The sequence below is a fragment of the Brassica rapa genome, chromosome A03, assembly GCF_000309985.2.
Source record: "Brassica rapa cultivar Chiifu-401-42 chromosome A03, CAAS_Brap_v3.01, whole genome shotgun sequence".
NCBI classification, from domain to species: domain Eukaryota; kingdom Viridiplantae; phylum Streptophyta; class Magnoliopsida; order Brassicales; family Brassicaceae; genus Brassica; species Brassica rapa.
In genome coordinates, this window is record NC_024797.2 from 4,126,252 (window position 1) to 4,154,029 (window position 27,778).

At 36.6% G+C, this 27,778-nt stretch overlaps 5 protein-coding genes across 6 annotated transcripts; 2 read left to right on the forward strand and 3 right to left on the reverse strand.

The window, feature by feature from the left end:
- Nucleotides 1-131: 131 nt before the first annotated feature.
- On the reverse strand, nt 132-4,493 carry LOC103856442 (protein PHOX3). 2 transcript variants are annotated; one of them, XM_033286658.1, is made up of 4 exons: nt 4,489-4,493; nt 931-2,656; nt 676-861; nt 132-387 (listed from the first exon to the last, which is right to left on the reverse strand). In XM_033286658.1, the coding sequence occupies exons 2-3, from the start codon at nt 2,624-2,626 to the stop codon at nt 713-715; spliced, it is 1,845 nt and encodes a 614-aa protein (XP_033142549.1). In that variant the 5' UTR covers nt 2,627-2,656; nt 4,489-4,493; the 3' UTR covers nt 132-387; nt 676-712. The 2 variants fall into 2 exon arrangements, with proteins under 2 accessions (XP_033142549.1, XP_009131794.1); XM_009133546.3 differs by lacking the exon at nt 4,489-4,493 and having other exon boundaries at nt 931-3,554.
- Nucleotides 4,494-4,495: 2 nt separating this feature from the next.
- Nucleotides 4,496-7,738, reverse strand: LOC103856443. Its single transcript, XM_033286660.1, has one exon. The coding sequence runs from the start codon at nt 6,533-6,535 to the stop codon at nt 6,032-6,034; it is 504 nt and encodes a 167-aa protein (XP_033142551.1). The 5' UTR covers nt 6,536-7,738; the 3' UTR covers nt 4,496-6,031.
- Nucleotides 7,739-9,561: 1,823 nt separating this feature from the next.
- LOC103856445 (flavonol synthase/flavanone 3-hydroxylase) lies at nt 9,562-12,299 on the forward strand. Its single transcript, XM_009133548.3, has 4 exons — nt 9,562-10,909; nt 11,130-11,377; nt 11,456-11,783; nt 11,863-12,299. The coding sequence occupies exons 1-4, from the start codon at nt 10,670-10,672 to the stop codon at nt 12,097-12,099; spliced, it is 1,053 nt and encodes a 350-aa protein (XP_009131796.1). The 5' UTR covers nt 9,562-10,669; the 3' UTR covers nt 12,100-12,299.
- Nucleotides 12,300-12,926: 627 nt separating this feature from the next.
- On the forward strand, nt 12,927-16,750 carry LOC103856446 (LRR receptor-like serine/threonine-protein kinase EFR). The gene is made up of 2 exons (XM_009133549.3): nt 12,927-15,756; nt 15,836-16,750. The coding sequence occupies exons 1-2, from the start codon at nt 13,071-13,073 to the stop codon at nt 16,246-16,248; spliced, it is 3,099 nt and encodes a 1,032-aa protein (XP_009131797.1). The 5' UTR covers nt 12,927-13,070; the 3' UTR covers nt 16,249-16,750.
- LOC103856447 (myosin-17) lies at nt 16,507-27,305 on the reverse strand. The gene is made up of 39 exons (XM_009133550.3): nt 26,716-27,305; nt 26,138-26,266; nt 25,733-25,876; nt 25,503-25,648; nt 25,248-25,404; nt 25,103-25,161; nt 24,600-24,759; nt 24,344-24,493; nt 24,122-24,258; nt 23,896-24,042; nt 23,616-23,717; nt 23,475-23,532; nt 23,289-23,390; nt 23,142-23,179; nt 22,904-23,030; nt 22,656-22,826; nt 22,113-22,244; nt 21,906-22,015; nt 21,669-21,729; nt 21,403-21,580; nt 20,969-21,174; nt 20,721-20,840; nt 20,523-20,621; nt 20,227-20,448; nt 19,955-20,094; nt 19,630-19,747; nt 19,491-19,541; nt 19,328-19,399; nt 19,046-19,216; nt 18,768-18,923; nt 18,455-18,667; nt 18,097-18,234; nt 17,936-18,006; nt 17,743-17,842; nt 17,611-17,667; nt 17,462-17,518; nt 17,288-17,368; nt 17,128-17,210; nt 16,507-17,045 (listed from the first exon to the last, which is right to left on the reverse strand). Exons 1-39 carry the CDS (start codon nt 26,716-26,718, stop codon nt 16,910-16,912), a joined length of 4,602 nt encoding a protein of 1,533 aa, XP_009131798.2. The 5' UTR covers nt 26,719-27,305; the 3' UTR covers nt 16,507-16,909.
- Between the last annotated feature and the right edge of the window lie 473 nt (nt 27,306-27,778).

Sequence of the window (27,778 nt, forward strand, 5' to 3'; positions counted from 1 at the left end):
AATTGTTAAATCATCCCTTTTTTGATCATTACCAAATGCAAATTAATCGTCACAACACATCATTACAGACTTATACAAGAGATGGCTGACCATCTCAAACAACTCTGCACCAAAATCTTGTGGAGGTTGGATAAAAGGAAAATAATTTTGTTTTATGTATGAATGTTACACGCCAAATGAGATCTAAGTCAAAAACCAACGAATAAAGTCACAGCTCACCTGGTGACCAAAAAGAAAATGAATAACTGCAAGCTATTTGCTTCACTAGTCGCCAAATCGATTGTATGAATGTTACACGAAAAATTAGAACACATATATGTAATATATATGTTTCTTCCTGCCTACAAAAATCTGAATCTGAAATCCTCTTGTACCACAAGACAAAACCTGCAAAGAGAGATAACTGCGCTCAAATATTGGCATCCAGAAAGTAAAAAAAAACAGTAGCAACTGGTAAGAGTAATAGTTTTACTATGTTGAAAAATGCAACGGACAAAGTATAGGTTGGTCTGATTAAGTCACTTCAACATCTTGAACCAGTGCACATAATAATCATAGAGGTAAGAGTCTCAAGATCTAACAGTACTAATAGCATTCTTAGTTCTTTTTAAAACCATTCCTTTTCCAGTTTCCAATTAGCAAAACAATAGATTTCAAGATTCCTCATATAAGTACCTTAAAATGAAGCTTGATCATTGTGTGTCACTTTTTATCACGTAGTATGTGACACATGAAATATATTCGCAATCCTCCTCTTCAATATCTCCTCAAACTGGTCTGAAGGGATCCCATTTCTCCACTCTTTCGCTTCATATATCTCGTGAAATATCTGTAGTACCTCGTCCACGTGAAACCTTAGATCTGCACTCATGAAAAAAAGGAATCATATTAGACTTATGTCTTTTACAACTTGATATTAAAGCTCAGTACCTCGTAAAGTATTATCCGTCACATAATCGTCCCTTATCAACGCAGCAACATCTTCCTCACAAGTCCCAGCCAACTCAAGTATCACAACCGCACCTTCCAAATTCTCCTGCCACGTCGGCAGGTCGAGTTTGTACTCCATCATCGACCTCTCGTAGAGCACAGCGCACGATAAAACATCTAGCCAAGATTTAAGCTTCGCCGCTTTATCCGCTGCTTTCGAGCTACCTAGTCTCTTCAGCCCTTCCATAGACTTTTTGATATTGCTTTTGGCGCTTCGATAAAGCTGCACCACGTCTCCATACGGCCACGTTTTCAAATCAATGCCGCTGAGAAGCACGTAGTACCACGAGAGCCTCGCCTCCTCGAACTGCTGGAGAGCTAAAGCTAGAAACACTTCGAGCAGATCAGGTTTTACTCTCATGGCTTCTTCGTACTTCTCTTTGGCTTTCGCGTGCTCCTTTAGCGCAAACTCATAAGCCGTTTCAACAACTTGTGATGATGATTCTCGTAGGAGGCTCAGCCTCTTCCTCGCGCCTGACATGTGCACGTGTCCCAGCTTTAGCAACGATCTCGCTACCAGTTCTTGGAACTGCTGAGCTGCTTTTTCGAAAGGCTCTTGAGCTTCTTCGGAGGTTACGACCTCCTCCATAGCTTCCGAGTTGAGCTTCATCCCGAGCTCTTGAAGGTTCAAGGATGTATCATCAGAATCAACATTGGCTTGGATCTTGAACAGCCGAGCGAACTCAACCATCCAGTCTTCGATCTTACACGTTCCTTTACCGTTAGCCTTTGCTTTGAATGAATCAGCTGTTATTTTTAGCTTCTTCATCTCAACTAACCTTCCGAAAAACGGATCCTGCTCAGGACTAACTTCCACTACATAGAACCTCATCCTCATAGTAGTGTCTAAACGTGAGACCTCCTCGCTTATTCTGAGCTCCTCATCTGTTGTGATCGTCACCAAGTCTCCTTCTTGGTCTTTGTACTTTATATGAACCGCTCTTAAGCTAGGGAAACGCTCGTGAACAACCTCCCTGAGGTGGAAGAGAGTGCAGTTCAAAGGCAGCTCAGCCAATCTAACGTCCTCAGAGTACACAAACTTCACAGTCTTCTTTAAAACACTTTTATCCTCAACTATAACTTCTTCTTCCTGATTATCAATAATCTTTTCTTTGCCCTTTACATCTGCAAGATTGTTGTTCTTCTTCTTCTCAGCATTCTCAACATCATCACTCTTCTCTTGCACTACTTGACTACTACTACTCCTGTTCTTTTTCTTCACCCTCGCCTTCCCCTTTTTAGCCCACAGCGCGAGGTGGGCAGCAACGGGCTCAACGTAATCAGGAGGCAGCTCAATCACCGAGTCTTTAACCATCAGACCTTTCCCTTCCAACGTTCTCTTAAGCTTCACAGCTATCTCAGACGCCATGGGGTTGTTAGGATCCAGCTCAGAAACCAAACATACATCTCTCAAAGCCAAATCCAGCTTGTTCAAAGCCTCGTAGCATCTAGCCCTCTTTAACAAGGCCTTGGTGTAGTCAGGAGTGATGGTGAGGGCTAAGTCGCATTCGTGGATGGCTTTTGCGAACTCTCCGGGGTCGGAGTGCATGTAGCAGGAAGCCATGTTGGATCGAATGTGTGAAATCTCTACATGATTCTCGGGGAGTACATCTATTGCTTCCTTGTATTTGAGCATTGCGTTGTCGTAGTCTCTTCGTTGGAAGAGCTTGTTGCCTGCTTCTTTTAATGATTGTGCCTTTGAAATGTAATCTAAAGGTTCGACCTTTGGATCGTCTTGGTGGCTTTGGCTTGTTTCGGGTTCTTCTAGCTTTCCCTTTAGCTTCTCCATTGGAACAAATCGAAGAAGCAGAAACACAATAGAGAAGATTCCGGAATAAAGATTACAACTTGAAACCGGACATGAGAGATGCTTCTATTGTCTAGTTTTCACAATGCACACATAAACGAAGGAAGATATGGTACAATGTTACGTGTATCTAATTTACAAAAAAATCCCTAAGGGTAGAACACGAGACGTGTGTCTACCTATTGAAATTGAGATCTTCAATCACCGATTTCTCGAGAGATGTGTCCTGGGGGGGGAGATGGTAATCTGAAACGGGTTTTCTCGGGAAATGGATTTGGAAAATTTCTGGGGAAAGGAATGGGAGGAGGAGGAGGAAGAAGACGATTATGAGACCATGTGAACGAGAAAGCTTTGTCTTTGTCTTTTTTTTTTTTGGGCAAAGCTTTGTCTGAAAGGCACGACAAAGGGTGTAATGGTAGGCCAATATAATAATAATATTATTCTATGTAAAAATAAATACTTAAATGCGAAAGGGAAGAAGAAAGAATTAAAATGACGTCAAAATTAAGGAAAAGTATTATTCGAATCGAATAATAAACTCATATGTTGACACGTGTCGAATATGTACTTTACAGCGAATTACGTCCGGGAATGTTATTCAGTGCTCTTTATTGTCGTGGAGAATTTTATAATTTCTATCATCCATTATGTTTTTAAATAATTTCTGTTTATATGTTGTGCATTTTTGTTGGTAAATGTTAAAACTTTTGGGCCTACAAAGATTAGTATGGGCTTCGACCTTGAGATTTTCTCACTTTCATCTGTGTACTTTTCTTTGACCAACAAAACTCAAAAAGTCTTTGCATGGGAGATTATTGTTAATTATACCCTTACAAAACAAAACTTGATTTCTATAACATAATGATTATACAAAAAATATATTCTGTGATGAAAAAATTGGAATACAGTAAAAGATGAATCCAGTTTTTCAATATTTGTTTAGATATTGTAATCCACACACCAATATATTCTCTCTAATATATACGATGAATATCTATTCTATTAAAATGGAAGCAGTTTTGATAAATCTACTTATAAAGATTGTTTGGACCTTTCTTTTTTTTTATTTTTTTGGTCTTCCTTATATATTATATGTTATCTCTATTTAATCTCACTTTGTTATCATCAAAATAAATATTATTAATTGGGCTTTGGGCGTTTAACTTTAAAAAAATAATTTAACTGACAACCCATTCAAAAATGAAAATTATAAATCCAATTAACTTTTGTTACAGAAAAAAAAAATTAACCAAATTAACTTTAGACCTTTTTTTTACAAAATCCCAAATTATGAAGACCATTTTATACATAAATACATATAAATGTAACATTATTTAAATCGTATGGATTTCTAATAATAAAATATCTGTCACAAACTGAACTTTTTTTAAAAAACATTTATAATAGTTTGATAAAAAATTAAAAAAGGAAAAAAAAATTATACTTTCTTCACTATTTTGGTAGATTGATAATTAATATATTTATAAATAAACTTAACAATATTTGTTAAACAAAATTTTTTATACAAGTCAAATATATATTAATATATCAAAAATTTATAAAACAAAAAACAAATTATATTTTTTTCAGTGGGTTAATAACAGTCTTTTTGATTTTCAGATACTTTTATTATATTCATTTTATTATATTCTATTTCACTATATATGAGTTACTAGATCTTACGGTTCGACCACAAGTCTGATTCGGATATGAAAACTCAATGAAAACATTGTACCGGACTAAAATAATAATAATAATAATAAAACAGCTTTTTAATATTTTAGATATCTAATAATAAACATAAATTTATTTAATATTTGAGTTTACGGTCACCAAAAAAATACCCGCGCTTAAAAAAGGGCGGGTCAAAATCTAGTATTTTTTTATAAAGGATCGATGCTAGATATGGACCTTGCTACTATATTCATAAGTCTCAGGTTTCATCAAATCTACAAAAGCTTACTATATAATGCATGTCTCATGTCTGTGACAATGAGATACGATTCTCCAGAAATATAAAACTGAATATAGACAAAACTCTGAACCATCCTCGGTTCTCAGTATCTTTTATTTCCCTCTTCTGTGTGCAACGAAAATGACAGCATAGTCAATATTGGAAAGATAACATCCTTCCGCATATTTATATCTCCCTCATTTATAAGCAAAAACTAGAAACTTCATAGTCAATCATACCAAAACTGGAAAGTCGAGTCAGACATGAACTGGAAACTTGTTTAGTTTAAGGCTTTAAGTTTATAAGTCATCAGAATTTATGACTCCTCTGATTACATTACACCAAAAGTAAAGTTTGTTATGAAATATTAAAACAAAGAAATTTAAGCAGTGATGTGTAGTCTAGTCAGGAATCATACCTATTAATTAATAATTAAACATGATAAATTAATTAGAAAAGTTCGGTTCCAAATTGAACCGGTTCAAAATATGACACAAATCGATTAGAGAATTAGATATATGGTCCGGTTAAAATTAAAAATAATTTTTTTTTATCTATTTACATTTATATAACTACAAAGATAACTACAAAGAAAAAAATGTATTGCTTGCTTTATATTTACAATATAATTATTTTTATATTTTCTTAATACTTCATTGTAATTTTGTTAATATTTAGTAAAATTATATCTAAAACATATTTAAGTTTTATAAAACATATTTTCTATAAAGTAAATAATACAATAAAAATAATATGAAAGTCAAATTTCAAAATTTAATAAATACATATACGGTAAAATAAACTATTTTAAAATAAAAAATATATATTCTAAAATGGAAAATTCAAAAAATATTTCTTTTTGTAAATTAATAACTGTATAAATTAAAAATATCTTAATCCTAACATTACTGTATAGACAAAACTCTGAATCCTCTATTCTCAGTATCTTTTTTTTTCTTTTTATGTGTTTGGCAATAACATGGTCAATATTGGAAAGAAAACATTCTCCCCGCATAGTCATGTATCTCATTTGTATATGCAAAAACTAGAAACTTCGCAGTCAGACATTCCAAAAGTGGAAAGTCAAGTCAGACATGAACTAGAAACTTGTTTAGTTTAAGGCTTTATTTTATAAGTCATCAGAATTTATGACTCCCCTGATTACATTACACCAAGAGTAAAGTTTCTCTATTTAATTATTAAAAAAAAAAACAGTGATGTGTAGTCTAGTCAGAAATTTCATTAACCAAAACATACTTCCTTCGTACGCAAGAAATAGGTCAAAGTCGACTAGATATTAAATCTTGATCTTTGCGCAATGCGTAGAAGCGGCTAGGTCGTGGCCGGAAATCAAACCGGCGACTGATATGGAGAGGCGACGGTTTAACCATACTCGCCGCTAAAGATTTCTTAACCCGGTCTGCCTCCACACTCCCGATCCTCGCGAGTGAATTCAGCAACGCCGTTTTTCTCATATTCAATCCCGAGTTCTTTGTCGTGTTACCACACTTGTTTAGCTTCGCCTGTGAATTTAGGGTTCTGTTCTTCTCGTTTTCTAAACGGCGGTGAAAAGCGCACCGGAACGACCCAGGGTGCGTCGTAGGAGAGCACAAACACTTGGACGCAGCGGAGGTTTTTGGAGTGTTTCCGGGAAAAAACCTCTTCAAACAGAGGTTGATGTTGCAAAGAGACGCGGATGATCTTTGATGATGATTGAGTAACGTCTCAGGAGAAGAGAGAGGACATAGGACTGATGAAGTTCTTGATCTTCCAGTTGCCGCCATGAATGCAGTTAGCGAGAGATAGAGAATAGAGGAGAAACTGTTGAGAGAGATCTCTGTGTGTTGAAGATTCACAGATTCTGTTTAATTTGCATCCTCTATTTATGGAAGGTCAAAAACTACTACAATTTATGATATTAAATGCTAATGTTCCTATTCTTTTGAACTCTATTTTTTTTTTCCTTTTTCCCTAAGCAAATAAATGCTAACCTTTGAACACTGAACTTTATACTACAATAAGTACATTGCAACTATGATAGGCGGTAAACAAATGACCACTTTGCATTGACAACAAACTAAGTTTACCGTTTCTTTAAAGCTATACATAACGAAAGTCTCCCGTATTTGTTTTTCTTGACTCAGGGAAAAGAAAAAAACTTATGGAGTCACCCTTAGTAACTTCTGAGGCTTACTGCTTGCAAATGCCAAACATTTACATAAAACCGTCCCCGCTATGTAGAACTTTTTTTATGGTGCGAATATAGATATCTACACCACAGTCAATAACTTATTATAAGTAACAATTTGTAAAACACTGAACATCACTGGATGTTTTAGTTAGCAAACTCACAGTCCACTAATGAGTCGAGTAGAAACTCAGTCAGGGCCAAACTTACAATTCCAGGGAAATTATAGTTTAGAAAAAAAAAACATTTTCTTATTATTATCTGGTAAGTGTATTTTTCTAGGATACATATTATGAGCACCAGCTTTTAATTGGTAACTGCATGTATGTAAGTTTTTTCGCATTTTCTTCGTTCATTGTTTATTTGTATATCATTTCTTCGAAAATGAAGACTTTCTTCCCTAAATTAAGCCTTGTAAGGGACATACCAAGAATTTTTCCAATCTTTAGTTCTGCATAAAAAGTCAGATATCGACATTTGACAGATGATGATGGGTCATCCATGCATATGTTTATCTAAAATAATAACTGGAATGTAATATCTACTACTTACTAGGACTTCTAATTTAGTGGCCTGTGTTAGTATTGCTGTTTTATCATTTCTCGAATTCAAATCCAGTGTTATGCATTTTGTTAACAAACCAAAAACATCTTTGATAGTCTCTTTTTTCTTATAAATAAATTATCAAGATTCTTTTTTTTTTATTTGTAACAAACATTTCAAGATTCTATTATATTTACTTTTATAAAAACTAGAGATTTTTTCCGCGCGAAGTGTCTTACAAATTTATTTTATTTATAATATTATTTGTCGGTTTTTTTCTTTTATATTAACTTCTTGTTTTTTCAATGTTAGTTTTTCTTAATTTAAATTTATATGTTTATAATTTTTCATTTTTCTTGTCGTAGATGGAGAATTATATTTTTTATTGATGGTTTTTTGTATGTGAAAGTGACATAAACTTTTTAAAATTTTTAAATAATGTTATATATAGTACGATTAACACATTAAAGAAGAGAAACATATTCAGACACATTTTACACAGGTTTTATATGCATAATTTTAAACATTATATATGTATATATTATAAGTTTGAAACATGTAAATGCTTTCTAAAACTAAATACTTTGTTCTGAGTTTACATAACTTATCGAAAAATTTATTTCTTTTTAAATTCAAATCACAGAAAAAATATCAAAAAGTCAGTATAGATGGGTTTTTTGGGCTTTTAAATCAACACTGAAAAATTACATGAATCAGATAACAACAGTTTTATAAACGACTGGATAAAATTTGACCGAACCAAAGATTTTCACACAATATGTTCTTTCTTCTTCAAATTGCGAAGAGCCTATAGGCACAAAAAAAAATCATAATTTTTGTTTCACTTATATAACATTTTTCTCCTTTACACATGGAGTTTATTACACTGCTATAAGCAATGGAGAACTCTATTCATATAAGATTCACATCTATGCATTTTGACAAAGAAGAATTTTAGCCATCTTTAGTTTCGGAATGGACCAACTTCAGTTATATATACTATATTTTCTCTATGATTCAAAACTTACACTTTTAATATATGTGCAGATTTCCATGTGAAAAGGCACACACACCATCTATCATTCAACCTATTACTTTTTCCAAAGTAAACACTATAATCCTCGTTTGGTTAACTCCACAAACTAATCTATTTGGATCAGTTTACCAAAAAATATGGATACTAATGTCATAAAATAATATAAATACTATCAACAATAAATATTGGCACAAGACTATTTGGTTCAAGGAACATATTCCACGTAATGCGTTTATATCATGGCTGGCTTTGCGGAGAAGACTGCCAACCAAGGATCGCTTGGGGCGTTGGGAGTTAAATGTCTCCGGAACGTGCGTCCTTTGTAATCTGGAAATAGAGACTCACCATCATCTCTTCTTTGAGTGCTCTTTCTCTCGCTTGATATGGGAGCATGTTGCTGCTGAAGTTTGGATTTCTCCTCCGGCTGATCTACACTCTGTTGCAGCTAGATCAATCAACCTCGCGTCAACGCAGATGCACATGCTACTCCAGTCATCAAGCTCTACTTTCAGTCAGCCATCTACCTGTTGTGGAAAGAGCGTAATGCTCGTGTGTTCACAACTGTCTCCTCACCTTCATTAGTCATCCTTGCCTCTCTCGACCGTATGATGCGTGACCGTCTCCTCTCTTACCCGGCAAGTTCTTCTTTCTCCTCTTTTCTACTTCTTTTTATATTTCTTGTATAAGATCTCCTTAAGATTTTTTTTTACCTTGAGTTGTTGTTGGTTGTTTTTGTTTCCTTGTTGTAATAAGTTGTTTAAAAACAACAGTGTAACCTTTCAGAAAATGATAATCTTAATATCTTACAAAAAAAAAACAAATATTGACTTATTTATCTGAATATATATTTTATTTTAAATCATTATAGTGGACGAAGAAAGCACCATAATTTGTACAACAAATTTTTTTAGATTCACCTCATCATACTCACCATTTTATCATTTTAATTACATAATTTTACATGAGTTTCTCCACCCTTCCCGATTATTTTCTCTTTATTTATAACTACAATATAAAGTTATAAACTATATATATTATAAATTAATAATTTATTTACCCTTGAAGTCTAATGATTAAAAATAGAACATAATTCAATATAGATATATGATTCTATTAATAAATTAGCAGTTACAAATTTGAAATTTCTAGAAATATCAAAAATTGTATGTTAGTTAATTATTTTCTAAATGATATTTATTTTTAATTCTTTTTGGATGAGAATATTTTGGCTGAGGTGGATAGTCTCAAAAGCCTTGAATTTAGTCATTTTTATATAGTAGCATGTAACAACATTTTTAACAGTAAAATGGATTTGTAGCATGGAAATTTATAATGATGTTTTGACATGTCATTTACATGTTATTTATGTGTATAGCGTTGCATTTTTTCATGGTTAATGTTTGGCATATGTATTAATATTTTTAATCACTTGGTTATGTTTTATGATTTATTTTTTCATAGTGCTGTTTGCTGGACAATATCAAATTCCAAATCCTACACATTTATTTGGCTATAAAAACTATGTTTATAGTGAACACTATAACACATATTAGTTCAAAGATGTTGTCATGTGAGTTATATAGTTTACGTAATTTTAATATAGTCTTACACGAAAGGAAAAATATGTGTATCCACCTAATATCCACCTAGGCAAAATATGCCATCTGGCCCAACTCCAAAGTGAAGGAGACATTTGTTTTGTAAACGAAACCATATACCCGATTACTTGAGATTAATGGTTTGGTTAGCTGGGCTGCATTTACGATTTTTTTAAAAAAATCTGGCCCAACTCCAAAGTGACGGAGACATCAAACGAAACCATATACCCGATTACTTGAGATTAATAGTTTGGTTAGCTGGGATGAATTTTCGATTTCTTGGTATGGGTTACCAGTGACGTGGCAAAACGATTGGTCTGGAATATTTTGCCTAGGTGGCATCCTTCAGAAGCTCCAAAATTAGTCCCTATTATATAGTGGGATTAAATGCCAAGTTGACTGCAAATTCAAGATCGTCGTCTGGTCTACATTTGTTTTTTTTCCAAAATCGTTGTTGGTCTACCTTTTGTTTCAAGTTTGCCGTCTACTCTATTATATAAGCTCTCTTATCCAATTGTATTCATCAAACCACTTTTTTAAAAAATTAGTTCAAATGATGGAGGAGAAGCCAAAGTTCAAGACTGTCCAAGAGGTAGTGGCAGCCAATGAAGGATTGCCAGAAAGATATCTCCAACCACTCACCGGCAACGGCGAAGATCAACCTCTTAACGGTCCGGTGCCTGAGATGGATATTCCATCCATTGATCTAAGTCTTCTACTCTCTTCTTCTGAAGACGGTCGGCAAGAGTTGAGTAAACTTCACTCGGCACTCTCTAAATGGGGAGTTGTTCAGGTTTGACCACTTTTAATGAATCTAATCTCTTAGCTTGTGCAACTAAAACATTCAAACAATATTACTCTACTGGTAAAAGAAAATTACCTTCAAAAAATTTTTTGGATACACACGTATTAAAAAGGGATTAAATATGACTAAAGAACCAAAATTTACTACATTATATACAGATTTAATTAAAAAAACTATGAACATAACGCATGATATTTTATTGAAGCAGGTTATGAATCATGGAATTACAGAAGATTTTCTCGACAAGATCTACAAGCTAACGAAGCAGTTCTTTGCGCTTCCGACAGAAGAGAAGCAGAAGTACGAAAGAGATATTGGTAATGTCCAAGGATATGGAAGCGACATGATTCTTTCAGACGACCAAATTCTTGACTGGATCGACCGTTTGTTTCTCACTACTTACCCTGAAGATCAGCAAAACCTTAAATTCTGGCCTGAAGTCCCAACCGGATTCAGGTGAACTCCATACCTTTCAGAGTTTCAGTTTCCACGTGGTTCATTTGACTTAGGTGATCTTGACAAACGTTTCTTCAGGGAAACATTGCATGAATACACAATGAAGCAACATGCAGTGATTGAACAGTTCTTTAAGGGCATGGCTAGATCGTTGGGCTTGGAAGATAATGTATTTCTAGAGATGCACGGAGAGGATGCTAGGATGGATACAAGGTTCAACATGTATCCTCCATGTCCAAGGCCGGACATGGTTATTGGGGCTAAACCGCATGGTGATGGCTCAGCTTTTACTCTTCTCTTACCGGACAAAGATGTGGAAGGGCTTCAGTTCTTGAAAGATGGGAAATGGTATAAAGCTCCAATAGCCCCTGACACAATTCTGATCAATGTAGGAGATCTTATGGAGGTAAATAATAAACTAATCATGAAGATATGCATATGAATTGTTGGAAAATTGGCATATATAATCTCTCGTTGGTATTTAGATAATGAGCAATGGAATCTACAAGAGCCCGGTTCATAGAGTGGTGACTAATAGAGAAAAAGAAAGGATATCTGTGGCAACGTTTTGCGTTCCGAGTCCAGACAAAGAGATTCAGCCTGTGGAAGGGCTTGTGTCTGATGCAAGACCAAGATTGTATAAAACAGTTAAGAAGTACGTGGAGCTCTACTTCGATTCTTATCAACAAGGTTTAAGGCCTATTGAAGCTGCACTAATCTGAAAGAAAATTCAAGTCTCTTCTGTAATTTCTATTACTTTAAAATAAAATATAAAATAATACGTTGCTTTATCTGTTGGCATGTGATGCTGCTAGTGCATTGTATTAGATTGCATTTCTGCGAGACAATAAAGATGTTGTTGCACTATTTTATTATAATTTTTTTTCCCTTCAAAAACTACAAGAATAAAATATATTTTGAATATTTTTAATGAAATCATAATACGTATATATAGTTTTGTTTATATTTTATAATTGTTTCTTTTAATAAATATTTTTTAATTATATATGTTATTTGGAAAGAATATACATAAAAGGAAACTAAAATTAAAAAAATTATAAGAATAACAATTAGAAATAATATTTTTAGTTTATTAAGTGTATCTTTATAATTAACTGTCCTAAGAACTAACTTAAATGTAAAAAGTTATTTTTTCAAATAATAATATAGAGACTGCTCCTTTGATATTTAGAATGTTTAGAAGAAAACGAGAGCTGCTACCAAATGTCTTTGAAGTAACTTCAGAATGTTCAGAAGCTCTTGAAGGATGATGCTTTTGTCAAATGTCGGTTCAAGTTTTCATAAGACGACAATGAAAATGACAATGAGGTTTTGCACCATTGCGTGTGTTTTAGTCTTCTTTACACATGATCTTAAAGTTGACTGACTTTTCTTACCTTCAAAAGTCCACAAGTTACTGGAACCACATTTAATTGCACCATTGCGTGTGTTTTAGTCTTCTTTACACATGATCTTAAAGTTGACTGACTTTTCTTACCTTCAAAAGTCCACAAGTTACTGGAACCACATTTAATTGTCCCCCCCCCCCCCCCCCCCCCCCCCACCCCCACCCCCACGACTTCATTAGTTGAAATGCATTTTGAAATTTGCGTCCTTTCTTTCCCTCAACTTACTTCCTTTTTATTTGGTTACCCGTTCAGGCAGAACCCATCTTTCACTTTGTACAAGCAGCATGAAGCTCTCTCTTTCACTTGCTGTCAATGCTCTCATTCTTCTTGTAGTTTTCACGGTTGTCTTTGCTCAAGCCAGAATCTCAAATGAGACTGACATGAAAGCTTTGCTTGAGTTCAAATCCCAAGCTACTGTAAACAGACGGGAGGTTTTGGCCTCATGGAACAACTCCTCTCCGCTCTGCACTTGGATTGGGGTAACATGCAACCGCAGACGAGAAAGAGTTACAAGTCTGAACCTAGGAGGATTCAAACTGGCCGGTGTGATCTCTCCCTCCATTGGTAATCTCTCCTTTCTCATATCACTTAATCTTGGAGACAACTCTTTTGTTGGTACCATCCCTCAAGAGGTTGGAATGCTATTTAGGCTTCAGTACTTGAACATGAGCTTCAATCTCCTCGAAGGAAAGATTCCTCATAGTCTTTCTAACTGCTATAGACTCTCTACCCTAGATTTATCGTCAAACCGTCTTGAACACAATGTTCCTTCAGAGCTAGGTTCACTCTCTAAGCTAGTCATTATGCATCTTAACAACAACAAACTTACCGGAGAGTTTCCTGCATCTCTAGGAAACTTGACGTCGCTCCAGGAACTTGACTTTGCGTATAACAACATGGAAGGAGAGATTCCATTTGATGTGGCTAGATTGACTCAAATGGTGTTTTTCCAAGTTTCGCAGAATAGGTTTTCAGGTGTTTTTCCTCCTGCCTTATACAACATGTCCTTACTTGAGTCTTTATCCCTAGCTGGCAATAGCTTTTCTGGTGAGCTTAGAGCTGATTTTGGTGATCTTCTACCAAACCTAAGAACTGTTGTTATGGGACGAAATGAGTTCACAGGAGCTGTTCCTATAACACTTGCCAATATCTCAAGCCTTGGAAGGTTTGATATCTCAACTAATTATCTTACAGGAAGTATCCCTTTGAGTTTTGGAAAATTACATAATCTATGGTGGTTAGGGATTAATACTAACTCTCTGGGAAACAACTCCCCCAGTCATCTAGAATTTATCGGTGCTTTAGCGAACTGCACTCAGTTAGAGTACTTAGATGTTAGTTACAACAGACTTGGAGGTGAGCTGCCTGCCTCCATAGCCAACTTGTCAACCAAGTTAACTATTCTGTCCCTTGGAGGAAACCTAATCTCTGGAACTCTTCCTCATGAGATAGGGAATCTCATAAGCCTGCAGAAACTCAGCTTAGAAACAAATCTGTTGACAGGAGAACTTCCAATCTCTTTTGGGAAGCTTTTGAAATTGCAGGTGCTGGATCTGTATTCAAACGCAATATCAGGTGAGATACCGTCTTATTTAGGCAACATGACTAGGTTGCAGATGATTCATTTGAACGACAATAGTTTCCAAGGAAGTATCCCTCAGAGTATTGGACGCTGTCAAAACTTGATGGACCTATGGATTGATTTAAATAGCTTGAATGGGACTATACCTCTGGAAATACTGCAGATTCCAACCCTTGTTTACTTAGATTTGTCGGACAATTTTTTGACCGGTTCATTACCGGAAGAAGTTGGAAAGTTGCAACTCCTTGTTGGACTAGCTGCTTCTAACAACAAGTTATCAGGACATCTTCCACATACTCTAGGGGGTTGTCTATCATTGGAGTTTCTATATATGCAAGGCAATTCATTTGATGGTGACATTCCAGATATAAGTCAGTTGGTAAGCTTAAGGAATCTTGACTTCTCTAACAACAATCTCTCTGGCAGCATACCTCGTTATCTGGCCACGTTTCACTTACTGCGAAATCTGAATATTTCTGTGAACAAGTTCGAGGGAAGTGTGCCAGTGGAAGGAGTGTTTCGAAATGCTACAGCGGTTTCTGTTTCTGGAAACTTAAATCTATGCGGAGGCATCAGAGAAATGCAACTAAAGGCATGCACGGTGCAAGCATCACCAAAGACGAGGAAACATCTCTCACTTGAAAAGAAAGTTGCAATTGGTATCAGTACAGGTATAGTGTTTCTGTTCATTACAGCTGCTTCTCTGTGTTGGTTCAAGAAGAAGAACAACGCCAGTGGCGGTAACCCATCTGATTCTTCTACTTTGGGGATGTTCTTTGAGAAGATAAGCTTTGAAGAGCTTCGTGATGCAACTAGTGGCTTCTCTTCAAGCAACCTGATTGGTTCAGGCAACTTTGGTGATGTCTTCAAAGGATTTCTTGGCAGTGATCATAAACTCGTTGCTGTTAAAGTTCTGAACCTCCTGAAGCCTGGAGCAACGAAAAGTTTTATGGCGGAATGTGAAACCTTCAAAGGTATAAGGCACCGTAACCTTGTGAAACTGATAACGGTTTGTGCAAGCCTAGATTCCAAGGGAAATGAATTCAGAGCTCTGGTCTATGAGTTTATGCCAAAAGGAAGCCTGGATATGTGGATGCAGCCAGAAGATCTGGAAAGTGCAAACGATCACTCTAGAATTTTAACACCTCCAGACAAACTCAACATAGCAATAGATGTTGCATCCGCCTTGGAGTATCTGCATGTTGAGTGTCATGACCCTGTAGCTCACTGTGATCTTAAGCCAAGCAACGTTCTTCTGGACGATGATTTTACTGCTCATGTTGGTGACTTTGGTTTGGCTCGGTTTCTCTGTAAATACGAACGAGAAACCTTCCTAAACAATTTTAGTTCTGCCGGTGTCAGAGGCACCATTGGCTACGCTGCACCAGGTAAATAACACATCTATATGAAAAAAGTAGTGTATAGCTGCCAATGATCCAATCTTATTGTTTTTGAAATTATGTACAGAATATGGTATGGGAGGCCAACCATCAATACAAGGAGACGTGTACAGCTTTGGAGTTCTAGTTTTGGAAATGTTCATTGGAAAGAAACCGACAGACGTATCATTTGCAGGAGACTATAACCTCCACAGCTACGCGAAGTCGTTACTGTCGGGAGATGAGGAGGAGGGTGGAGGCAGCAATGCCATTGATGAGTGGTTGAGACTGGTTTTGCAGGTGGGAATAAGGTGTTCTGAAAAGTATCCAAGTGATAGGGTGAGAATGACTGAAGCACTACGAGAATTAACCTCAATCAGAACTAAGTTCTTTACTTCCAAGACGACTATTACAGAGCCAAGTCATCGGGATGCTGTGCAAAGTTCTCCTCAGGAATGGATGTTAAATGCGGACATACATTCAATCGAGAACCCAATATAATGACATGACAATCACCTTCTCACCTACTTATGGGAACAGAGTGAATGGGTCTCTGCATCAGCTTCATTCCAAACAGAACAATGTTGGGAGTAGAGTTTACTGTACTGTGTTAGTACTACACCATTTAAAACAGAATAATTGATTATAACAATCTTATGTTACAGAATATTATGTTTTAGATCCTGTGATTCTACCTAGGTCCGTTGCTCAACTATGGTTTTTAAAAGACAATTAAAAAAATTCACAAACCATCTCATGTGAAAGGTAGTTGATGTGCAACCTATGTATAAAATAGTGAAAACAAAGTCTAGTTCCTTCATTACAATTTCACACAACGATTATAAAGACTCGCCCAAACCAACAAATACAAAATAATTGACTAAAACAACAATACTATCCTCTCCTCTCTGGACAGGACAGCATCGTACACATCTAAGCCTTTCTATGACAAAAGCAAATGCAAAACAAATAACCCCTGCGAGTTGCCATAACTACAGGGATGCAAAGAATGAAATAAACTTTGGCCTTTCCACAAATACAAAGGCCAGAGACTGAGTACCAAAGCAAGAAAAATAATATACACAAAATGCCCACAGGCTCACACGATGTATTTATGTATGCAGCAGAAACAATCGTATTTGGTGGACTATACAGAGCTCACTTACGATGCACTGCCTTCTTTACGTGTGAGCAAGAACCCGAAACCTGAGTTTTCACGGATTAGTTGAGGAGGCTCAATGTCATTTACATCCACTTGTTGCATTGACTTTGATATGTCTTCCACCGTGAATGGAATGCTGCGTTTGGGTTGATTACTTGGATTAGTCGAGAATGGGAACGGTAAAAAGGAGGTTGAACAAAAAATTATTTTCGGCTTACCTGGAGTCATCATCCAAAAGGAAAGAGCTGCTTACGGCATTGTTGGAGTCCTCGGTCATCATAACCCTCATGTTTGCAATAACCTATGGTTTTGGAAAGAAGACAATTAATACCAATATCTAGACAAGTGAAAGTCTAATAATTTACAAGTAAGACATACGTCTGACGAAACGCTATGAGTGCCGTATTTGTCATCCCAGTACATCGTGCTGATTCTGTATAGCTGTTGTATACTTAGTACCTGAACCAGAACATCAACTTCAATGTTAAGCTCACGAGGGGGAAGAAATGTAAACGATTTACGGGATAAAATTCACTGAGTTGAGAGTACTACCGGACAAAGTTCTCTTGTTATTTCGTCCAATGTCTTTTTCGGCTTTTGATGAATGACCTGAACAGAGAGCGACAACAAGCAAAGTTCACATAAGCAAGCCTGTAATGGAAGTACAAAAGGAGTGGCAAAGAATCGATTAAGAATTATACCAGGAAACCAACTGCCTGTCTGATATGTCTCAACTCATCCCAAGCAGAGCCAGCATACTGTAAACAAAAGAAAAACAAAAGGTGTGAACATGTCTTAAGCAATGTTAAGAGGAAAAGCGAAAGCGTGGTTACTTCATCAGTAGCCTCCGTACACCACTGCTCCAGTTCAGCCAAGCCTGCTTTAACGTACTCGCCGTTGCTGAATGAGCAACATTCACGACGTAGAAGAAGACTGCACAATTTCATTACAGAGAAATCTTTCTGTCAAATCAAGTAAAACCTGGTTTATGAGAAAACGAAAGAAGAGATGACAAATGAAACATGCCTGTTGAAAAGCTGAACATTGATGAAGGAGAATATTTGTGTGAACACTTTGCGGACTAAGAACGGTGGAGCCTGTATCATGGAAACATAGAATGTAATCAACATTGCCAAAAAGTAATATGTTTTTCTTTTGTTAAATTTCTAATGGAAGTCCAGACTCACGTTGTTTGCTTTCATTAGACTCAAGTAAGCGTTTAAGCTTTTCCTAATACTTTGCCAATGAGCAATTAGAGCTTGTTGAGCAACAGCATTGGCTTGTGCTCTCCCTTTCACCAAACTTGCCCTTGATGTTCTTGGTGCCTGTAACATGTAATCAAGTCTTAATACACTACATCGATGAATTAGTAAAGTTTGAGCTGATAATCATTAGCATATCAACTTCCACAAGATGCTACAAGAAATCCCTTCTCAAAAGCATCGACTAAGAAATATTTATCTGGAAAATTCAGTTATTAAGCTGCTAAATTAATATCCTCTCTCCCTAGAAACTGTATGAACACAAATACAATAAAAAAGTTACCTGAATACATAACCCAAGAAGAGGAGAGATCTCTTTCTTTAGATTATCTCTGATCATTCCATATATCTTCTCGAGGAATGCAGTAAGCTGCTGCTTGAAAAGTAGTGCGGGGTACTTCGCTTCAACTTGCCTCAGGTCGTCAAGCTTGGTGACCCCCTGTCTATTCAGAAACGAGAGTCCAGCTCCAGCACTTTGAGGAGATGCCCTTAATCCCTATTTAAATTGTTAAAGAAACACACAAGATGAACTGAGGCTGCACAACAAGGCAGATAAATGGATACTAGAAAAAACAAATAGATTCACAGCTTCTTACTTGTGACATCCTTCCAAATAGGGATGCTGATGATGTTCTTCGTCTCTGTGGTGTTAAACTAGCTGCTCCAGTTGCTTTAAGTGTGCGTTGCAGAAGCAATAATAGCGTGGCTGAATTAGATAACCAATACGCCAATACCTCATTATTATCTGGGACCTGTATGGAAGACAACATTTTCCATATTGATGTTCAGAAATATTTCAACGTTTTGGAGTGTCAAACATGTTAAAAATTAGCTTAGTGCTTCTGAACAATGAAGTAAGAAAGAATCAACTTACTTCAATGGCCGAAGCTATTGTTTGAATGATACGGTCAAAGACGTTAGTTCTTTCGACTTCAAATGATCTCCAGTGAAGAAGACTTTTGTATATGACACATGCAGCAACAGGCTTGCCCCCAGCATATCCAAGGTTTTGTGAGATACACTTGACTAGTAGATCTTGGTTTTCCTGAATAACGCACAGCATCACAACATATTATAAGAGAAAAACAGAATGCAATACTGCAAGAAACGTGGTCCCACCATTACAATTAGTACAAGAAGTTCAAGTATGGGTTACCTGCTGCTTTTCATTCAGATATTTCTGTGGTTTCTCCTCAGACTCTGGTTCTCGTACAGCAAGAGCCATGTCCTGTGACATTCATAGACGATAAGTAATTCAGAAACAAGAAAGTGCACGGGTCCTACGTGCAAATCTAATAAGAAAAGTCACTTCCTCTTACAGGTGTAGTCTTTGTTTCTCCGTTAAGAAGATTTCCATTATCTGGAGTTCTCTGATCATTGAGAAGGAAAGATTAAATGATCAAATAGGTCTTTTGTGTTAATATGTAAAGAAAATGAGAATTCATATGTTGTTGGTACCGGTAAAAGCATTGTTTTCGATCGCGTGGTCATGGTTCTGCTGGTTGGAGAAATAGCAAGTGCCTGTTGACGGAGAACTTGAATCTCTGACTCTGAATTGGAAAGCTTCTCTTCCAGTCTGAAAGCAGAAGCAAAATCAATATGTAAAAGTACAGAACAGAAGAAAACAATTATAACTTAATTAACCAACAAGGATAACAAGGACTAGTAAGAGTCTGCTTTGCAGCATCAAGAGTTGTAAACAAAACAGTCGAATGTATAATGGCGATCAGTTACGAATATGTCATCTCTTTGTTTTATAATTCAGCGATATATTTTTACGAACCTTTGTACCGATTCATGAAGCTGGTCTGCTTTTCTTGTAGCATTTTCAAGTTCTGTGGCCAGCTCTGAGTTTCTAGCCTCTGCCTCTGAGAAAGCTTTTCTCAAGTCTTCTGCAGCTTGTCGTTCAGACTGAAGCGAAGCCTGTAACCAAAAAAATGATATAATCTAACACAGCCAGCTTACAAGACTAAGGGCCTTATCAGCATATAATGAGTAACTTTAGTAGTGAACATATGAACTATGAAGGATGACCCCGTAAGTTAAAACGCATACCTTCAAAGCCTCCAGCTCTGATGTTAATGAATTGATTTTTTCTGTATCCTCGACCAATACTGGAGTCTCCTTAATGACAGGAGGTGCTTCTTCAATAGCTTTCCTTGCAGCCTCACGTTCCCTAATCACAGCAGCGTTTGCTTCTTCAACTTGCAACCGCATAGCTTGCAGAGCTTCCTGTTGTTTTGCATATTCTTGGGCTTTTGCTTCTTCAAGATCGGTCTATGTTACCAGGAATTATCAATAACAGTGTAAACAAAGCATGATATTATGCTAGTGTATGGAAATGAACTTACTCTCTGTCGCTTCTCTAGTTGTAAACGCCATGTTAATTCTTCAACACGCTTCTCAAGTTTGTCCTTCGCTTCTCTAAGGGCTCCGGTGTCTCGTGCGGCCTGATTCAGTCAATTGCAAAGGTAAGAACCTATTAGTTTCATGAAGTTGTTAACATTTAGTAGACTAATTTTATAAAACAAGAAAAAAGGAAACCGAACCATCTTAAGTGTCCTCAGTTCTTTTCGTGCAACCCTGCTCCTCCAGCCACATTGCGACGCAAGCGCAGCTTTCTGGAGTTTCTTGTAGTAAGAGTATGCCAGATGACTACGAAGACGAGCCTAGATTTGAAAATCAAGAACTATCAGATTTTGACACAAAACCAAGAGTTTTGCCAATCACTGATATATGGTCTCTCATTTCTCAGTTAAGTAAACAAGAATAGCTCTAAGAGATTCTTAGTAATGACCTGAATAATAGTAGCAGCCTTCATTTGCTTTCGGAATCTGAACTCATTGCGAGCAACCATTCCCCTTAGTGCTGTTTGAACTGTAATTGTCGAATGTCTAGTTCTTAGATAAGATTCTCTGGCAACATGTCTTCTGAAACTCTTCTCAATCTTCACCGATGCTGCTTGGCGTCGCATTTCCTCATAAAGGTTGCAAGCCAATTTTCCTAGCATTCAACATAAAGATTTGAGAAGCTCATTCCAAAAGTAATTCAATCCTCAGAGACAAAAACACACATAAATACAAAAATGTATTTCGCAGTTGCTCAACAATTCAAGAGAACGGACCATAACAAGCCACTAATTTCATGGCTACACGTATAATATGCTGAACAATACAACAATGGCAGCAAAAGGGAAGAGCACATTTTTCAGTGACTTGGCGGAGAAGATACCTCGGCAGTTGGACTGCAATATAATAGCAGCTCCACGTAGAGTGCGGAATTCTTTTTGGGCAATATAAGTACGGATTTGCATTTGGATTTTCCTAGCGGCATTTCCAAGAACCTCAGCTCTTCTTGCATCCAACTCAGCCATCTGCCCTGCTCTAAGGAATACTTTCGTTTTCCCTAACTGCAAGTGGCACATGTTGGATAAATTAGACATAACTCCTAACCCACCATTTAGGAACCGTTACATAATGAAATTACCAATGACTTACTTCATAACCCTTTAAGCCTATCTTATCCAGAAGCATTCTGCAAGCAACTTTGTCGTCATAACTGCACAAAAATAGGAGCCATTAGATATAGCGGAAAAGTACTAGACATGCTTTAATGGAAAGCACTGCAAGAAACGAAACCTATCAACTTTATGTTTAAAAGCCAAGCCCATAATCAGGATAGTAAAAAACTACGAGGGTCGAGGGTAAAACAAATTTATATCAGCTGCAACTTACTTTCCCTCCAGAACTTCCGGAGCAAGAACACCAAAACGATTGAGAAACTCATAAAAGGTCCGTTTGGTAGGATATCCAGCACAGCTGATTCTAATAGCTTCCAAAACACCCTTAAAGAAATTAAGGCAAAATTAAGCTTGTAAGTTCAATAACCAAAAATCTTGGTTGAAGTGCCTCAATTATATGAAAAGTTCGGACTGCACTTACACCACACCGTAATTGTTGAATTACGTTCACGTTCTCGAAAATGGCAGGCTTAAGTACGTTGTTTGGCTTCACACATCTGATGTAGTGAGGTTCAGTAGAATTTAGTGTCTCCATCAAAGACTGAAGTTGAAGCTGAAATTTGAGAGACCAATTCTTGTTAGAAACAGATATAAGCATTTGTAACATTTTGAGCTAGAGTTGCTGCTACATAATGTTTCAAATCATGACTCTCTCCAACATGGGTGAAACTTAACAGCCATAGAACAAAAATAACAAAGTCAAAAGTGTATGAAAGAAACATGTACTAATGTCTGAATCAGGGGTAAGGCTGCTCTATCAAACACACAGAGGAAGCAGATAATATAGATGTATCCACTATATAAACACCATTTATGATTATCTGTCTAAGGAGTATGTCCGAGTTCCTTAAATGTCTACTGAATTGTTCCGAAGAGGAAAAATCATTTAGATGAACAAAGCTTTCAGGAAGAGCAGAGAGAAAATATGTTCTGAAGAGGGAAAATCATTTACTATTCACCATACCTTAAAGCGTGACCCGATGGAAGAAAACTTGGTTTTACTTGATGTTTCTTCTGCTAGGCGAGGAAATAGACCAGCTACGAAAGTATCACTGGAAGCGATCAAAAGATCCTGATGTTCTGCCACCACGTAATCTTTGTTCTTGTCAAGGAACAAATCGGCCTGATAAGTTACCTGTTTCAGTAGGAAAGAGAAGATGTTAAACAGGACTAATATCTAAGCTTGTCATAAGCATGTGAAAGATGTTTTACCTCTCCAGCATAATGTGATATTGCAAAGCTGGTCCGAGATAGCTTTGGTTTGGTAAACCGCTTACTATTTTTGAACGTTTGATACAGCTTCTGAGCAAATGTTTCATGTGTTGACTTCGGAAACATGCTGCAAAAGAATCGAACATCCATCATACACTTTATCTCAGTCAAAAAAGAAGATTTTTTAATCCATAAGCACAAACTAAAAGAGCTTCGTCTAAAGACTCTAGCAGCTTACCATGCTTCATCTAGAAGTGCAATGACTCCTCCAGGTTTCTGTACGAGCAAGTCATATACACCAGAAGTGCCAATAAGGATGAATTAGTTGCAAGTCATCGCAAAAATATATTACGGATAAAATTACATAAATCCAAAATTAGGACACCTTCTCAATGAGTTCAAGCACATCCTTGTTATCAACAAATTCTATGTAACTCCAATTGATCTCTTCTTTGGTATAATCTTCTTGTTCCATTTTGAAAACGTGCTGTGAAAAAATTAATTATTGCTACGTCAAAGTAAGTAGGAAGAGAAAAATCTTTTCGGAACCTATTGGGTAAGCACAACAGACCTGGTTGAAATGTTGTTGCAGCTTTTCATTGGTAAAATTGATGCAAAACTGCTCAAAGCTGGAAAAAAAATACATGAAACTCATTACAGCCTTTAACACTATTACAGAAGAGGACGTAATTCTGCAAGCTAACAAACTTACCTGTTGATCTTAAAGCTTTCAAACCCATAGATATCAAGAACACCAATTATTGTCTTAGAATTTGGATCTTGCCCGATAGAATTGTTAATTTTATCAACAAGCCTGAAAACAATTATGGGGTTTAAGAAGTTAGAAACTTCAAGAGGCAGCTTTACTGCAATAAGTGAAACATGTTTTCTACAGAAGAGTGCACTTAGGGAAGAGTACACTTAAGGGAAAAAACAAAAACAAAATAGTACATAAGAGCCTGCAAATGTAAAGAGAGAAATTCTTTGTATACCAGTCAAACAAACGAGAATAGATAGTTTTCGCTAATGCATCCCTGCTACCCGTGGCTGAATCAGGATCAAGTGTTCTTGTAATAACCTCTTCTGGAGTCACCATTACACGTTTTATCAATGCATCTTCCAAACTCTTTGCATCACACCTTTTGAAAGAAATGAGTTCAGGATCAAGGATGTAAAAACAAAACAGATATCAAGATTAAACAAGTAAGCAGCACATACCTAAGAAGTTCAGCAGTCGCATCCAGATGAAATCTGGATTTGTCATCCTTCAAAACTGAGGAGTCAATCTCTTTTCCTTTTGCAAATTCGACATTACCTAGATGAAGAATTGCAGCAACAACTCTAAAGATTGCATCCTGATAACAATTATCAGAAGAATCAATAATATGCTCTATTAGAGAAATCATGTCTTCTTGGAAAAGGAGCAAGTCGAAGACTGACCTGTTCCTCTTCACTGATGCCAACAACATCCATAGCTCGTCGGGTAGCAAGATATTCCTCTGTGTCATCCACTCCATCCAGTTTATAGCACTTCGATTGATTTAGGTAGTGGAATGACTTAGGATCTCCCAACTTAAACTTTTCTCTTTCCTGCAGAATGGGAAAAGAGATGAAATCCCCCAATTACTTATTCATGAGGTATAAAGCAGAACGCTTCAAAGCAAGGTTTATTGTTATCATTGTGCAGCACCAGTACCTCCGGTGGGGCAGCACATAACATGTAAAAACAGTGGTAATTTCTTTCTGGATCTGATATTTGACACACTCGAGACCTTTCCAACAAATATGTTCGGACAGCTGCTCCAGATATTCTCCCACTTTTGTCAAACTGAAGCTCGACAAACTTTCCAAATCGACTGCATTATGATTTAAGACAAAGTTGAAATGAGGTTGTCTGCTTTTGAGCTTTTCTAATTAGAAGGCATTAGAATAACTCCATAACACAATAATCTATCACGTAGTAAAGTGAGTTAATGTAGGAAAAAAAGATTAAGCATGAAAAAGGCCAGGAAATCAATATGGTTTATGCCATTCAACTTATTTCATGTGCCATCTGTGCAACTGATCACTGAGGTTTCGTAGTTACACAACAATTTTCTGACAAGTAGTGACTGAAGAAGCTTTTGGCCAAGAACAAGTTTGACTAAGCATTTCAACAGACAATTCGTAGGAAAAACCTCTCAGTGAACATGCGCATACCTGGAGTTGTTATTCCTAAGAGTCTTGGCGTTTCCAAAAGCTTCAAGAACTGGATTTGACTGTTAACCAACAAAAAGAAAAGAAAATAGTTAATCTACAAGCAGCCTCTCAATAAATATATCAGTACAGATTTGTGACGCGTCACCTCCAGAACTTGTTGTTCCACTGTCCTTCCTTCAACGCCGGATCGACCACCAAGGTAAGCAAGGTAGCGCATAAGCATCTTTGTGGTCTCAGTTTTACCAGCACCACTTTCCCCACTGACTAGAATGGAGTTGCTCTTGCCCTCGTTGATCATCGCCCTACTCATAGAAGCAATAGACTAGCATGAGACAATGAACGAATAAAGAGTGATTCAGAGAATTTCTGCAAGTGGAATTCACTGATTGTTCCTAATTACCTGTAAGCAACTTCCGCAATTGCAAACACATGGGGGCTTAATTCACCAAAACCCGCTCCTTTATACTGCTCCATCATATGAGTATCATAGAGATGTGGCAACCTTTGAAACGGATTTACAGCAATCAAGATGTTTCCAGTATAAGTCTGCAAAGGAAATATAAAGAAAATACTTAGGACTAAATATGCGATTTCATTAGAACTCAGCGCAGAAAATGCATAATAACTTACATAAATTTCATTCAGCTCATATCTCATGGCCAAGTTATTCAAAACACCTGGTTCATGTAGATATGAGAGCTTTGTCATGTCATCAACACCTCCAGGTGGAGCCTCTGTATCCTTTGGAAATACATTCGCGATTTTGGCCACAACCTGAAATTAATTTCACTGATTGGTTAATACAATAACCGGTTTCCAGTGATTGTAATAGAATTTGGAACATGCATGTCAATGTCATGCAAGATAATGCAAAATTGATTAGTTAGAAATGTAACAAGTATTCAAGGCGAGAGGGATTACAAGAAAAATGAATTTTTTCTCAAAAGTAAAGAGACAACCTAACCAGGAAACACCCTATCCAGAGCCATTCTTTCTCATAAGGAAAATTACATGGCAGAAGGGTAGACAACTTACGGTCTTCCCATTTGTGGTCTGTACATGAACTTCTTCCCCACTAATCTTGACGACTTCTCCATCAATCCACGCCAATCCAGGATCTTCAATCCAAACATGAGAGCCAACGATTATATTGACTGGACCAACCTACAGGATATCAAGACTGAACGTGTGAGGTACAAAGATTTCAATAACTTCACACAAGCTGCTGTTCTAATCTGAATTGAAGGAAGCAAACTATGTAGAAGCTCTCTAGCATGACTTCAAAAGGAGATGCTATCTTGGGCAGGTTCAGAGCAAACTAATAATAGAAGTTAGAGACATAATCTAAAAACTAGTATAAGATAAGTAGTGGGATGGGTCCAAGCTTAACTAACTTGTATATTATGCGGCCATTCAAATAGTATTCAGATATTATTATTATTCACTTGCCAATAGTAAGATACAAATCAATAGAGAATCCCTCGGAACTAAGGATCGAAACGCTAATCTCATACACAAGATCTCTATCTACCAATCATACGAACCAGATAAGTAAAATCAAATAATAAATAAATAGATTTAAGGAATCGAAGAGGAAGATGCCGTGTGATTACCATGGCTACTCCTCCTCTTCCAAATAGATCCTCTCTATGCCGCCACTAGCTCATCCAATAGAGGCCGAGTTTTCGGAGCGCCGACTCAGCGAGTCAGATCGGGAAGATTCTAGGTTTTGGTGGTCTATAAGTTTTCTTCGGAGTCAGCACAGTAGCGAATTGAAATCGGGGAGATCGGAAGAGTAGAAGAATCACACAGGAAAATATTTTGGAAGATGAATCGGAATGTTTTCTCTCTCTAGAAAGCTGATAATGTTGTTGAAGAAGAAGAAGATGGGGACTTGGTCTTCTAGCAGACGTCTAATGGCTTTTTTCTCTCTCTCCTCCAGCAGCAGCAAATGTTTTTCTTTTGAGCTGTGTCATTCTCTCTCTCACACTTTTTTTTTTTTTATTATTACCTATTTTTTTCAAGAAACAATTAAAAAAACATTTTATTTTTTTGGTGCTTGAGAATAGAGATTGTTCAAGTGGGGTCCACTGAGGCTTAGGGGACGGTGAGGTGGATCGCGTTGGATATTCGTTTGTGGTCAGCCACCCACACCAACACACAGACGCACTGGAATATAGGTTTAGAAGCAGCCAACGAAAAATAAGGAAGATTATTGTCGTAAGTTAATTTTAATTACGTTTTCTTTTGTCTTTTCCCTTTCACTTGCTGATTTTTTACATTTCTATGCCATTTTTTCCCTAAATTAAAGTTTTTTTTTTCTGAAAAAGAGAATTAAAGTATTTTTAGTTTTGAGTAAATTATGGCTAATTTGTCTCTAATTATTTTCCCTATTTAATAGCTTTCGTTCGAGGACGGGTTTAGATGTATAATTTTTTTATACTTTGATGAGCTTTTGTATTTTGAAATTATCTCCTGGATATAACTTGTACATAACGTCTTAACTTCATCGGATGTGTTATGAATGAATAATATTATAGATCCGTAATGATGTATAATTTCTAGATAACGTCTAAACTGTAATACACTTGCGTATACGAACAGTACAACAATAAACCTATAAATAAATAATTATAAGAAACATTTATAAATGAGTTTGTAAGTACGAAATCAGCA